This window comes from Xenopus tropicalis, chromosome 7, assembly GCF_000004195.4.
Source record: "Xenopus tropicalis strain Nigerian chromosome 7, UCB_Xtro_10.0, whole genome shotgun sequence".
NCBI lineage: Eukaryota > Metazoa > Chordata > Amphibia > Anura > Pipidae > Xenopus > Xenopus tropicalis.
In genome coordinates this window covers 108,314,941-108,330,171 of record NC_030683.2, presented here as the reverse complement: position 1 = coordinate 108,330,171, position 15,231 = coordinate 108,314,941, and the positions used below count along the sequence as shown (strand labels likewise).

The 15,231-nt window shown below is 37.8% G+C and overlaps 1 protein-coding gene across 1 annotated transcript in view; it reads right to left on the bottom strand.

Annotated features, from left to right (window-relative positions):
* Nucleotides 1-15,231, bottom strand: part of LOC101733369 (carcinoembryonic antigen-related cell adhesion molecule 5-like) — a 33,298-nt gene that overhangs the window by 997 nt on the left and 17,070 nt on the right. The window contains exons 2-9 of the mRNA XM_031906538.1: nucleotides 12,786-13,076; nucleotides 12,328-12,612; nucleotides 11,147-11,383; nucleotides 9,379-9,690; nucleotides 8,042-8,173; nucleotides 5,824-5,848; nucleotides 1,294-1,316; nucleotides 629-657 (exon numbers count right to left, since the gene is read on the bottom strand). Coding sequence (XP_031762398.1) covers nucleotides 629-657; nucleotides 1,294-1,316; nucleotides 5,824-5,848; nucleotides 8,042-8,173; nucleotides 9,379-9,690; nucleotides 11,147-11,383; nucleotides 12,328-12,612; nucleotides 12,786-13,076 — 1,334 coding nt within the window. The remainder of the gene's footprint in view (nucleotides 1-628; nucleotides 658-1,293; nucleotides 1,317-5,823; nucleotides 5,849-8,041; nucleotides 8,174-9,378; nucleotides 9,691-11,146; nucleotides 11,384-12,327; nucleotides 12,613-12,785; nucleotides 13,077-15,231) is intronic.

Here is a 15,231-nt window from a genome sequence, read left to right as displayed (position 1 = left end):
AGGAATATTAGCCCTATAGTTGCTATTTGTAACCTCTTTCTGCCCATGTAGCCCATGTCCTATCTCCAATGCTAGCGCATAGACTGAACAAAGATGGCTGCCATGATTGCTGCCAATCTTATGCCCCTAGGGTAAAGTGCTATATTATACATTCATTGCATAGGTCTATGTGGCACCATTTTTTAGTTATTTCATTTCAGTTCAGGAGCTCTCCAGTTTGGAGTTTCAGCTGCAATTTGGTTGCTAGGGTTCAAGCTACCCAGTGGTTTAGATGAGAAACTGATATATGAATAGGGGTTGGTCTGAATAGAAAAGAAAGTTACAAAAAGTTACAATAACAATAAAACTGTAGCCTCACAGAGCAATAGTTTTTTCTCTGCCGAGGTCAGTGACCCCCATTTAAAAACTGCAAAGAGTTGGAAAAAACTATAGCAAACAAATAATGACGACCAATGGAAGAGTTGCTTAGAATTGGCCATTCTATAACATACTGAAAGTTAACTTAAAAGTGAACCATTCCTTTAAGGGATAGTAATCCACAAAATGTTATGAATCCTGCATTAGTTGTGCATTTCTGATCTCAAATATGCCAATATTATTATCACAAAGTAACAAGCCAGTCCCTTACCTCATTCTCTTGGTTCTTGTCTGCTACCCCTGTTATAAATAAAAATACATCTTTCATTACATATCATAACAATTTACATGAACATATATACAGTATATCTACCAGAACACTGGTTACACATTATAACTAATTACATCACTAGGCACCATTTATAGGGCTATATATTCACAGGTTATTCAGGGCTCTTGGGTAGTATAAGGATATACTTCACTTGTAACTGTTGTACAGGTATAGGACCCGTTATCCAGAATGCTCAGGACCAAAGGTATTCCGGATAAGGGGTCTTTCCATAATTTGGATCTCCATATCTTAAGTCTACTAAAAAAATCAATAAAACATTAATTAAACCCAATAGGATTGTTTTGCATCCAATAAGGATTATTTATATCTTAGTTGGGATCAGTTACAAGGTACTGTTTTATTACAGAGAAAGGGGAAATCAGTTTTAAAATTTTATATTATTTGATTAAAATGGAGCTATGGGAGACGGGCTTTCCGTAATTTGGAGCTTTCTGCATAATGGGTTTCCTTGATAAGGGATCCCATACCTGTATATCTTAAAGATACTGTATATTATGCAGGTTGCAAGTGTCTTTTGTTTATTAAAAAAAAAATACATATATATCACAGTTTGTGGCCAAAATGTGTGTATTTTAATGTCTTACCTGACATCGTCATCTGGGCATTTCTGCAAGGGTAAAAGCAAATCAAATTAACTTCAATGGAAGTTTATAGATGAAGAATTATTAATGCAGCTAGATTATGTTTGGTATTGGGAAATATACTGGCCTTTCCATCTATGTAGCTATAGCTAGAACACTTGCTATCCCAAATTATATCTTGGGATTGACTGGATTTCTAAAATTTAATCTTAAAGATGCAAGAGAATTAACCAATAATAATGCTGATTTGCCAGCACTGCCAGTGATCTTGCTCTCATCTTACATAGGGAGATTACTATGAAATTTTGGCTTCATGGTATTACACTGGATTTAAATATAAGAAGGGAGGACATAGTTACACGGTAAAACTGTGCTCGATGCTTCCAATTCCAGTTGCATGAACAAAGAACATGGAGGCAGATTATGTGGGAGGACTATTTTGAATGTTATATACTTTTGACTACAGCTCCAGAGTCAGACTGGGCCTAGACCCGACCCTTGCCGGTGCTCCCCCTACCTGACCCCTCCTCCCCTGACGTGTTCAATTTAAGCGCTCGGGGGAGGACGTCGGGTAGGGGACCCTGTGAGGGGGGTTAGGGGGGCCCCTGCAGGGGGGGAGGTTAGGGGACGTGGCCAGCAGGGGCACCTGCAGGGCCCCTGGGGTGGGAGCCCCGGTGGACCCTTCAGCCCCAGTCCGACCCTGTACAGCTCTAACCATACTAGGTAATATATGCTAAAGTATTCTGGAGTTTATAATTCAGGAACATGTGAGAATTTGAGCAACAATCCCCATATAACTTATATTAGTTATCTCATTGACATTCAATATGCCTAGAAAGCTAAGGGATGGTTGCCATTTTGCATGAGAGAGTTTTAGAGGGGATATATTATTCAAGATTTTCAAGAATTCATTAAAATTTGTTTCCTGGCCTTGAGTCGTATAAACTCGACATGGTATAAATTTGAATTAAACCTGTTCATTATTGTATTTATAAAATGTCACAATAATGCTTGAATCGTTTCAAGTTTACATTCTAAAATCCTGAATTTTTTTCCATGAATTCTCTTTATTTTTCACAAACAGGAATTTCTCCAACAGCCATTTTAAAAGCATTGGCACTCATTCTTGGAAACAATAATATTTTTAAGTTTCACTTCCTGGTGCCAGGGTTCGGCATGTGGTTGATCGGGTTGACAAATTATTGGGAGGGGCTGGGCATGACCCGGCTGTCTTGGTACATATCGGTACTAACGACAAAATGAACGGTAGGTGGGGGACCTTAAAGAGTGAGTTCAGGGATCTAGGCTCTAAGATTAAGGAAAGGTCCTCCAATGTCATTTTTTCGGAAATTTTGCCGGTGCCACGTGCAAGTTTAGGGAGACAGCGGGAGCTTAGGGAGCTAAATGCGTGGCTAAAGTCTTGGTGTAGAAAGGAGGGGTTTGGGTTCCTTGAGCACTGGGCTGACTTTGTTTTGGGGTACAATCTATACAGCCGTGACGGATTGCACCTCAATGGAAGGGGGTCTGCTGTGCTAGGGGAGAGAATGGTTAAGAGGCTGGAGGAGTGTTTAAACTAGACAAGGGGGGGGTGGGTGAGCTAGAGTTCTATAGTAAAGCTAGTGTAGATGGGGCAGTGGGACTAGCAAAGGGTTCTGGGGGAGGAGTGAGGTGGGCATTTAGTTTATCAGACAAGGAGCTTCCGTTACAAGGAAAACAGTCTAATATTTGCCTTAGCTCTAACTCTCCGTTAGCTAATGTAAACATCAGAGGGAGAAGTAGTAATCTCCGCTGCATGCTGGCAAATGCGCGTAGCTTGTCGGGTAAATTAGGGGAGCTGCAAGCTATTGCATGTATTGAAAATTATGATTTAATAGGTATCACTGAGACCTGGTGGGATGAAAAATGTGACTGGGTCATGAATTTAAATGGTTATACACTTTTTAGGAGGGACAGAGAGATTAAAAAGGGTGGAGGGGTTTGTCTTTATGTAAAGTCAGATTTAAGGCCATGTAATAAAAACGTAATGAAAACGTTGAATCTCTTTGGGTAGAAATTTCAGTAGGGCTGAAGGTCACAAAGAAAATGATCATTGGTGTACGCTATAAACCACCCCGTATAGATGAGAGGGATGAGGCCCAGCTATTGTTGCACATGGAGGAGGCTTCACAACTGGGTCAAGTTGTTATTATGGGGGACTTTAATTATCCGGACATTGACTGGAGTAATGGGGTGGCTAAGTCAGAAAAAGCTAGAAGGATTGTAAATATGCTAAACGACAACTTTTTATTTCAGGTGGTTCAAGAACCTACTAGGAATGACGCTATTTTGGACCTGGTGATTTCTAATAATAATGAACTCATCTCTAACATTTGTGTGGGTGAGCATTTGGGGAACAGTGATCACAACATGGTCTCCTTTGAGATAATGCTGCAGAGACAGCGCTATAAGGGAGTAATTAAAACACTCGATTTTAGACGTGCAGACTTTGCCAGTATAAGGGCATCTCTGCAATGTGTCAACTGGGAAAGGCTTTTCATGGGGTTAGACACAGAAGGAAAATGGAACATCTTTAAAACATTGCTTTGCAAGTATGCACAACAGTATATTCCCCTTGTAAGCAAGGAGAGGCATCGCAAAGCAAAACCTTTATGGCTGAATAAAAGAGTTAGTGTCGAGGTTGGTAAGAAAAAACGTGTTTGTAAAGCATTCAAGTTAGCTGGGACAGCAGGGACTTTCATCAGGTACAAGGAAGCAAATAAAGCATGCAAAAAGGCTATCAGGCAAGCTAAAATAGAGATGGAAAGGGATATTGCAGCTAGGAGTAAAAAGAATCCAAAATTATTTTTTAATTATGTGAATAGTAAAAAAATGAAGCAAGAAGAGGTGGGAACCTTATTATCATGGGGGAGTTAGAGCTATGGTTGCAAAACTGCAACTAATAAGGGATAGGGTACTTGAATACATTGCAGTTCACAATACTATTAGTTTGTGCCAGCATGGTTTTATGCGTAACAGATCTTGCCAGACTAATTTAGTCGCCTTTTATGAGGAGGTGAGTAGGAACCTTGATGCTGGAATAGTTGATGTCATCTACTTGGACTTTGCTAAAGCGTTTGATACAGTACCTCACAGAAGGTTAATGATCAAATTAAGGAATATTGGCCCAGAACATAATATTTGTAATTGGATAGAGAACTGGCTGAAGGATAGATTACAGAGAGTGGTGGTAAATGGAACATTTTCTAATTGGGCCAGTGTGGTTAGTGGAGTACCGCAGGGGTCAGTCCTTGGTCCTTTGCTTTTTAACTTGTTTATTAATGACCTGGAGGTGGGCATAGACAGTACTGTTTCTATTTTTGCTGATGACACAAAATTGTGCAAAACTATAAGTTCCATGCAGGATGCTGCCTCTTTGCAGAGCGATTGGACCAAATTGGAAAACTGGGCAGCAAACTGGAAAATGAGGTTCAATGTTGATAAGTGCAAAGTTATGCATTTTGGTAGAAATAATATAAACGCAAACTATCTACTGAATGGTAGTGTGTTGGGGGTATCCTTAATGGAGAAGGATCTAGGGGGTTTTGTAGATAACAAATTCCAGGCAGTGTCATTCTGTGGCTACTAAAGCAAATAAAGTGCTGTCTTGTATAAAAAAGGGCATTGACTCAAGGGATGAGAACATAATTTTGCCCCTTTATAGGTCCCTGGTAAGGCCTCACCTTGAGTATGCAGTGCAGTTTTGGGCTCCAGTCCTTAAGAAGGATATTAATGAGCTGGAGAGAGTGCAGAGACTGCAACTAAACTGGTAAAGGGGATGGAAGGGTTAAACTATGAGGTTAGACTGTCCGGGTTGGGGTTGCAGCGTAGGGGGTTTATCATGGTGAGGGCAGTGAGGTTGGGGAATGCCCTTCCTAGTGATGTTGTAATGGCAGATTCTGTTAATGCCTTTAAGAGGGGCCTGGATGAGTTCTTGAACAATCAGAATATCCAAGGCTATTGTGATACTAATATCTACAGTTAGTACTAGTGGTTGTATATATAGTGTATGTATGTGAGTGTATAGATTGGTAGGTGTGGGTTAGGTGTGCTGGGTTTACTTGGATGGGTTGAACTTGATGGACTCTGGTCTTTTTTCAACCCTATGTAACTATGTAACTATATTAACATTAAGAAATCACAAATCATGGAACAAAACTCAAATTTTTCAGGGAAAATTTCAGAAAAACTAAAATTTTCAAGAAACAATGACAGAAAAATCAAATACTGGCAAAAACCCATTTGTAAATTTCTAAGATATCTACAAGTAAAAAAAATCCACTTTTTCTCAAAATCACTTTGTACATGTGCCCCAAGTATTTTCATGCTTGATTTTAACAACATCTTTCTAGAAAGTACAGTTATTACTGAATGTAAAGAGTGTGAAGCCAACACAATTGTTTTACGTTTTATTAGGAAAAACAGGGCAAATTACTAAATCATACAGTATACTGTAGAGCTTTAGTATCAGTCTATTTGTATACAAATAACACTTACCCTGAACTCCTGTTCCTATGTTTTTCTTCAAGATGCAGACAGGCAACAGGGCACAAATGAAAAAGGAAGAGGATAGAGAAAAGTGAAAAAGACTTTATGCAATACTAGGATGACTACAACAACAGCACACAGACCTGGACCAGTTAAATGTATCTCCTCCCCAAAAGAAACACTGGCAAATCATTTATGGTCACACTTATCTAAAGGCATTGTGAAAATGGCACTCCGTAGCAAGTAACAAATTTCTTAAATGCTACCATGAATGGAGTAAATGAACCAGTATCAAGAAAAGTGATGTTGATACAGCATGATTTAGGTATCTGCATTAGACAAAGACACAACACTGCCTATTTTCTTGTACTTGACAGGGGTACTTCTGGCAAGGGTTTAAGGGATTAGTTGCTTGCTACTAGGGATTAGTGATGAGCGGATCTGTCTCGTTTCGCTTCGCCATAAAATTCACAAAAGGGCAAGAAAATTTGTCGAGCAATTTTTTCGTCGGCGCTTCTACTTTTTGTCGCCCGCGTCTATTTTTTTGTTGCCCGCATTTTTTGACGCATCTTTTTTTATGCGACTGCGCCCATTTTGACGCGCGACAAAAAAAATTTCTGCGCGACAAATTTTTCTGCTGCAAAGTTTCATGGAAGTTTAGCAAAACAATTCGCCAATGTGGAAATTCGCTGCAAATCCATGCCTGGTGAAACATTTCGCTCATCACTACTAGGGATCAGTGAACTTTTTCACTTGGTACAGTCATGCAGCAAAAATTGTGGTTTCACCAACAGCAACCTCTTTCACAAATCCATGTTTGAACTTCTCTGTGTGGAGCTAAGAAGATAACGCTCCCAAGAGATGTCATTGATCTACCCCTAGCTTTTTACATTAAACAATTGATGGGAATCCTCTCCCTAACTATGTAAGGAACTATCTAGGTGCCTTGTTTGAAAGAAATTGGGAGTCTTTTTCTATGAAGAATAGTTATAGCATAGTGACAAGGAGTTTCTTTATCAAGGTAGTTATGCCCCAAATTTCTTCACTACTTGCTACTTGTTCTAAATTAGGGTTCTGGTCATAATCCCTCAAATTACAGGCCACTGTGCATTTTTCACAATGTCCTTATATGTGTATGATCATAAATTATGTTGTTGCACATCTAATTAAAGTCAGTCAACTTTACGTAATAATGAAAAGTAAAGCAGAAAAATGTCACATTTTCTAAGCATGGCATGTTGCACCAAGCCTCAACTGACTTTACAAAAGATTGTAAAGGTTATTTACAACCACAAGTGCAGTGAGCAAAGTGCAATTTCGAGCATAATCACCATGATTTTTTGACACAAGTATCTTTAATGAATTGTGCTTAACGTGCAACTGACTGCAGGAAATGCAACTGCAGTAGCCCGTGTAAAGGGCCTTGCCTCCAGTTGTGGCTGAAGTGACACAACATTTGTAAGGACTAATATCTCTAAACCCCACACAACATTATGTGTGGTTGCCTCCATCCACACCTGTCAAATGATACTGAAAGTTGCAATTCAGTTAATTTTGGGAGGCTGTCGCTTGCACATTTCTTATGTACATATTGTTATGCATATTTATTTGTATTCATAAAGGCATACAGTATATTTATGTGTTAGATACAACCACAGTCTCTAACTAATGCCTGGATATTCACACAGTTGTGGAGCTCAAGAAAAACACTTAGGTTTCTTGATATAATGCTCTGGAGTTTGGCCTAATGCTGACACTTTAATATATGCTAAGCACTCAACGTTCACTGGCTGACTGTGATGACTACTGTACTAAGTACCACCTCTAGATCTGAGCTGCTTCAACTGGAGAACAATATTGAAAGTATGTATTTTGCAATGTTATATGTCCATTGTGGATAAGGTATAAAATCTTCACAGCCTATTTCCTCAGCACGCTCAACTCGCTAGATGACCATGCCCATAATGCAAAATATCTGCCTACATACCCCATTGGCTAAATAACAGAATCATAAGGTAGTTTGCTTGCATTTTCCCACCCTACTTTATCCATTCAGTTTTCAGAAAAAAACCCTACAGTGGTGATTGTTAACCTCTAGACTGGGACCCAAAATTAGGTGCTCATGCTGTTCTTAATGCTGTTCTTAAATTTTATACTATGAAACTGACGATAATATCCACCTAGACATCTACAGGCGTGCACAAAACAGATTTACAATAGAACATACTTTTTGTAGATTTCACGATAAAGAACACAGCGGTGCCAATGAGAGCCACTCCAGCAAGTGATCCGATCACGATTCCAGCAATTGCACCAGCACTTAGTGGATTGGGTGGCTTGGGTGGCGGACTTGGGGGACCTTCATGATTGGAAGGGAAACAGTAACTATTTAATGTTCAAATGTAAACCACGAATTTTATGACAAAAGTTGAATGTAAAAATTCCCTAAAACCATAATATTTGCACTTGATTAAACAATATAGTAAAAAATTGATACAAATTAACTGCACCATTGCTTTAAAGTCTTGTGAAATTATGGGTTCACATGGTTCGAATGAGAACTGAAGATTCACCCTAATGCCAAGCTGAAATCTGGACTGTGCTCATCTCTTGCTGGATGTCTTTTTCACTTCTTATTGTGTTTTATTTTCCTGAATCACTCATCACTTGCTTCTTGTATTTGATTCCTTTTTTCACAGGGCTATTATATGCCTTACATTTACCTTTAAATTTCAAAACTTGGCCCACCTGTGTACATGAAGAGCCCAAGTAAATACCAGTAATGTAGATTTGAAAATAACTATTGCATATCTCGATCAACAAATAGCACTTTGAAACAGATACATCTTATAAGTTAATCTGGTACAGGGTAACTGATATCTATTTAATCATGTTGATACTTGAAGACTAAGATAATAAAACCATTTCAATAGCATATGTAAATAGTAATATTGATGTATCAAAGTATCATTTTTCATCCAGCATTCTTCAGTCAAGGTATTCAGTATACTGAGATCCAAAGGTTACCTAGAAATATAAGTACACACATATACACATCTATCTCAGAATACAAAACAAGAACATATGCCTGTACTTGTTTATTTGGCATTTAGTAGGAACTTCCTTACTAAACATACCCATGTTGTTGGTAAATTCCATTAGTAAGTATAGGTACTCGTTATATAATTCTCTCCTCTGAGTTCCCACCTAATTGCTAGCATAGTGATATTATTATAGACAGAGCAAAAGAGTATGGAAGACAGACCCATGACCCATTTCCCAAATGGGTCACACATTAGACATGACACTTAATAACAGAATGAGCCATAACCCATTGAGACCTTTCTTTCCATCCTCTCCAGTTGTGCTGCTCATGCTACTGCATTACTTACCTTACATTTGTGCACTAGAATCAATCTTCATTTTAATGTTTCTGTATTTAATATGTAATTTTTATTTTGTCCTATCTGATAGTTTGAAGTTCATTATTCAATTTGACGATTTTGCATTTCTTTTCTATATATAGTTGACTTCCCAGTTTCTCTGTATATTTTCAGACCTCACCTTGTTGGACTCTCAATGTAAAGACGAATGTAGACTTTCCCATAAAATTTTCAGCTGCACACTGATAAGTTCCACTGTCATTCACCTTTGGTGAAAATATTACCAATTCAGACGAGTAATCACTAGAGTTTATTTTATAAGTGTCTCCATTACTAAGAGTTTGATTATGAGGATTGATCCATGTAAACGTTGTAGGGAGGATCTGGGGTGAATCAGCTCTTCTTTTATTTGAAATTAAATTGACTGTCATGGTTGCACTTTTTCCCTCCTCCACACTAGTATCAGGATTGGGCACGTCTGCTATTGGACGAGCTAATGGGAATACATAACAGAAAATATAATTACTCATCTGCACTCCTTAAATTCTTTGTAAGTTACATCCTTTTCACAATTAAAGGGGAACTATCATAGTAAGGTTCCCATTAGTCCCCATTTCCCAGGAATAGGCCCAGTTTTAGGACTTTGGCCCCCACAGATAAAGATCCCTGACGAACTCACCCCCCACCTCTTTATCATAAAAAGACCCATGTAGTGCATCCAGCAGGAAGTAAAGGAGGTGCACTGTTTCAAAGTAGATTTTTTAACATTTTCTGCCCAGGTACTATATGAGAACCATAATAGAAAAATAGAGCAATTCACCTTCTTTGAGGAATATGCACAAAGCAAAGTACATTTTTAAGATAATATGTGGCTATGACCGTGAGTGGTTGTAGCTTAAATGGGAAGTGGTGGAAAGTGGGCACGGCCTATATTTTTTGTGTAGCATGCTACATATGATGAATGTGTGTTTTGGGGAAAATAGTAATAATAAGGGACAAACATAACTTGATTGCAAGTACCAAGAGCCAACCGTAAACAAAATATTTTAGCTTTCAATTAATATATTAGGTATAAGCCCCCTTGTAACTTATTTGATAAACAAAATATAAACACATGTATGGTCCTATAATTTCTAGAATAATTATTGTAGAAAACAGAGCACCAACTGTGAATGGTAGGAATACAGAGAACCAGAAAGCAAATATATAACCAGACAAATGTATATTTATCTAACTTGATACTTTTTACTTTTTCTTAAATATATACAAAAATAAAAGCTAACAACAATAATTAACTTTACAAATCCCATTTGCAATGGTAAATTACCCCTAAAGGTTATTTCTGGAATGGGAATGCAGTTTGGACCATCATAAAGCTGATGATCTCATAATAAATGTTGGTACTGTAGCTGAAAACCTGCCAAACTGCAAACTCATTCCAGAAATAACCTTTAGTGGTAATTTACCATTGCAAATGGGGTTTGTAAAGTTAATTATTGTTATTAGCTTTAATTTTTGTATATATTTAAGAAAAAGTATCAAGTTAGACAAATATATATTTTTCTGGTTACATATTTTTCTGGTCATGGTGATTTGTTTTCTACAATAATTATTCTAGAAATTACATATGTAAAAAAAAAAAAACACCAGGGGGGCAGTGGGAAATGGATTGAACTGGTAAATTTGTATGCACTCAGAATAAAGGTGCTATGCAAAGTTAAATGAGTATATAGGTTTTTGATATAGAATACCCAGTATGGATCCCTCTGGACATATTCAAATTAAACATCTAAAAAGAAAGGGTAAGTTCACCATTCCTTCACTTTTTGATCTGATCTCACCTGACTGGCCCACCCAAGCAATATCCAACAAACAGTTTGATTACTAAGTAGATGCAAGAGACAATCATTTATTTGCAATTAATGGATGCGGACAAATCTGTCGCTTACCTAATAACAGCTTACAGGACTGCTGCTCATACTGAGAGCCCCTGCAGGACAGTGAATCATTAGTAATGACATTAGTTTTTAATACAGTCTTAGATACAGTGTCATGCCGTGTCTCGTTAATGTTCTTAAATTCCAGGGTCACATTAGCAGAAGGATTCCCTCCTTCCCAGGAACAGAGTAGAGTCACATTCTGACCTGTTGGGTTTGCCTCACACAGAATGTCTTTATCAGGAGACCCTGTGAGAAGAAAGAGACATGGGTTAAAGGGGATCTATCACGAAAATGCAATATAAGCTTCATCTGAATAAAGAAGAAAATATATTAAATTAACAATTCTTTCCTGTTTCTGAAATTTTCAAGTTACTCTTCACTGTCCCCCTCTCAGCATCGGTCTCCCTTCATTTTCTCTTCATGCAGTAGGTGGAGTCAGGTTTTCATTGAGAGGTCTAATACATACTTTTAGGAGGTTGCACCCTTTGCCTAGAAGAGGTATTAGATCGCACTCTTTCAAAATAACTGGCTGACACAAATCCTGTTTCTCTACATGTAGAATTTTGTGCCAAAGTCAGTATTTTGTGCTGGAGTCAGTTATTTGAGTTAGCTATAACACATCTGCTAGAAAAAGGGATCCCCCCTGCCCCCCTACCTGTCAATCAAAATCTGACCCCGACTTCTGCATAAATAGGGACAGATTGCTGAGGGAGCGATAGTAAAGAGTAACTTGATTATAAACAGTACATATTTTCTAATTGATTATATTTAAGTATTATATTTGCATTAGACAAAGTTTATATTACATTTTTTTGTGATAGTTCCCCTTTAAGGTGAGTTTAAAAACACCGGGTGATGCTTATTTGACTTAGCCTACATTTAATCATTGGTAATATTTTAGTAAACCAATTAGTTTAGGAAGATTAAATAAAAATTATTAATTTGTATCTCATCAAGCAATGTGTCCATGTGGTCTTTCTGGCTATCCTGTGAGTGGCCTCATTTATCTAAACACCTTCACTAGTCACGGCAGGCCATACAACAAGCTTCCCGTGCTACGCCCACAACTGTAATTAAAGATACATAATACCTGGACATCCCAAACCAACATAATGGGAGTACTGAAGAGAAGTGTAGTGCATGCCACAATATTGTCTAGAATTCAAGGTAGCAGATTTCACTATACTTACAGCCAAGGCTGAGAGTCAGGGGGCTGCTGGTCTCACTATTCACACTGTTAGAGGCAGTGCAGGTAAAGGATCCATTGTCTGTTCTCTCCACAGGGCTGATAATGAGGCTGGAGTTGGAATTCATTAAGTGATACCTGGGGTTTGTGGGTAATGGTGCCCCATCCAGGTGCCAGGAGAAGGTGACATTAGTGCCAAGAGCTGAACATGTGAGTCTCACTGAAGCCTTCCCTGCCCACAGCGGCCAAGAAGATGCATTACTGTTCAGTACCACCCCAGATACACGTTCTGCCAACCAGAGAACATCATAATGGTTACATAACATAAATATAATGCTATATCAAAAACAACCTCAGTCATTAGAGACATATTACAGAATACAGCAACTTCCACTACTTCTACTATTACCATTTCATATTCACAGAGAGATCTAGTCTCCCCTGCACTGCACACCAACATACCTATGACTGTTAGACTGAGCGGCTGGCTGGTGTTACTGCTGATAGGGTTCTCTATTTTACAGGTGTATGTCCCGGTGTCACTCATCGTGATTGGCTGGAAGTACAGGAAGTCTTTGTCACAGGTCACATAGGGCTGGGAGCAGGCAGTCACTCCATTTTGGTAAAAAGTGTAATTAACCACATTCTGGCCCCCAGCGTCACAATGGAGGGACACGATGGTGTCATTAACTGGATAAGCATTGCCATTAGTGGTAGACACATTCACTCTCAGAGTTGGAGGGGTAAGTGGACCTAAATTACAAGATAAAAAAATAGTCATTAGTTGCAATATACATTTATAATATTTAATAACGGTTAATTCATGCCAAGTGAATTATTTCTTACTCAATCTACAATTCATTAACTATGATAATGCGTTTTATAATCATACCTGGAATGAATTATCAAATATTAAAAATGTTGTTCCATTACATTTGCATAGAATTAATGTGCCCGTACCATTTTTATGAACCGATTTTTCTGTACCCATTTATTCACCCATTCATAAATCTCTTGGGGAGTCAGTAGAAAAAAAAACTAATATAAATTCAAAGTTTGTAATTAGTGAGACGAAGGGTTAGAGACAGCAGCAGGAAAGAGGGATTTGAAAATAACAACAGAGAAGAAAAAATTAGAACATTTTTGGAAAAACAAATTAAAATAACAAGAGAAATGGACAGCTGTAAGGCTATTGGCACAGCAGAGAACTACCCATCACCACCAGCACTTGCTTTTTTTTCCATTCAATAATGCACACATTTGAGTCCAAATCTGGCCAGTAATGTGCCTGTGAAGCAAATGCTTGGTGTGGCATTAGATTACCATACCTCCCAACATTCTGAAAATGGAAAGAGGGGGAAAAAAAAATGCTGCGCGTAGCGTGGCAAAACTTTTTTGACCATGTCCATTTTTACAAACACACCCCCTAAATACCACTCCCATTTGACTAAATTTGGCAGGTTATTTAAAGTTTGAACACATTTCTGGGGGTTTTGGGGTCTTGTTTTATGTGTTATTACAGTTTTGCTGCAAAAGACGAAATTGCCCTTTAAGCTTCAAATCTCAGTTCCCCCAAGAGACCTGTTTAGCTTATTAGTTACAATTGTAGTGCAGGTGGGGCTTGTTAACTTTCTGGGCTCTCTGCCAGCTTTTGTAGTAGCTTTTACTTATTTAATTAAATGTGAGAAACAATGTATCTAAGTGCATGTGACGCTCATTAAGATTTCTGGGCTCTCTGCCAAAAGCTAAATTTTTTATTAAATTTGTATCTTTTTTATCTTCAGTGCAGGAGATAAAAGGGAAATGAGGGACTTTTCAGTAAGAATCCGGGACTGCAGGCAGAGCTGTCAAAAGAGGGACTGTCCCGCGAAAATCGGGACGGTTGGGAGCAATGGATTAACAGAGTATGTGGCAATCTGTTTTTCACTTGTGGCCGAATTACATTCAGTCAGGCAGAATAGTTGTAATGCCATTTGTAAATGCCAACATCCAATATACTAATGTCGATGACCAAAACAATTATCAAAACACAAAGCAAATTTATCCAGCTCTGTAAGAAAGTTTAACTAGAATACAACATACCATTTGTAAAATGCTATGTAAAAGCTGTATAACGCTGCATACTTTTAAAACTCCAGTGACATCACAATTTGCATAAACTCGTTATCCAATACAATTACAGTGCAGTTCATATAATGTTAACCAGTCAATTTACCTAAAGTGTTGATATATAAAATATATTTACTATAACTATATTTCGAACTATAATCACACTGACTATATTTTATATATCAAAACTTTGGGAAAATTGGCTGGTTAACATTATATGACCTGCACTGTGATGGTATTGGATAATGAGTTTATGCAAATTGTGATGTCACTGGAGTTTGTTTGTTTTTTTTTAAATCAAGTTTGTGTTTTTCACTTGCACATTGTCCTTGATAAAGGTCCCAGGAGGGACCGAAACGTTGCTTGCACGGTGAATAAAAAGAAGATATTGATGTGATTCGGTGTGCTGGTCCTTTTTATAGATTATATATATATATATATATTCTACACTTCAGAGGCAACTTCTATAAAAAACACAAAAATGTAAAATTTTTTAAAAAAGGCAAGATCATCTTGCAACAAGAAGTAGAGAGCAGAGACATTGAAAACAGAATTGCAATCAGGTGCTTTATGTAAGATGGAAAGTTTTGGTAGATTTAAAAATCTAAGTTAGAGAAATTACAAACTTTATGTTTGTTCATCATTGGTGTTCCTTACTCACAATACACACCTTAAAAAATAACAAAGCTTGATGAATAACAACACTTTTTACATCTCTTTGTTTCTCCTCAGTCCTATTGGCAGCAATGGATTAAACCTGTTACAAGGTGGTAAAAATAAGACTATATATTTCTTTAGT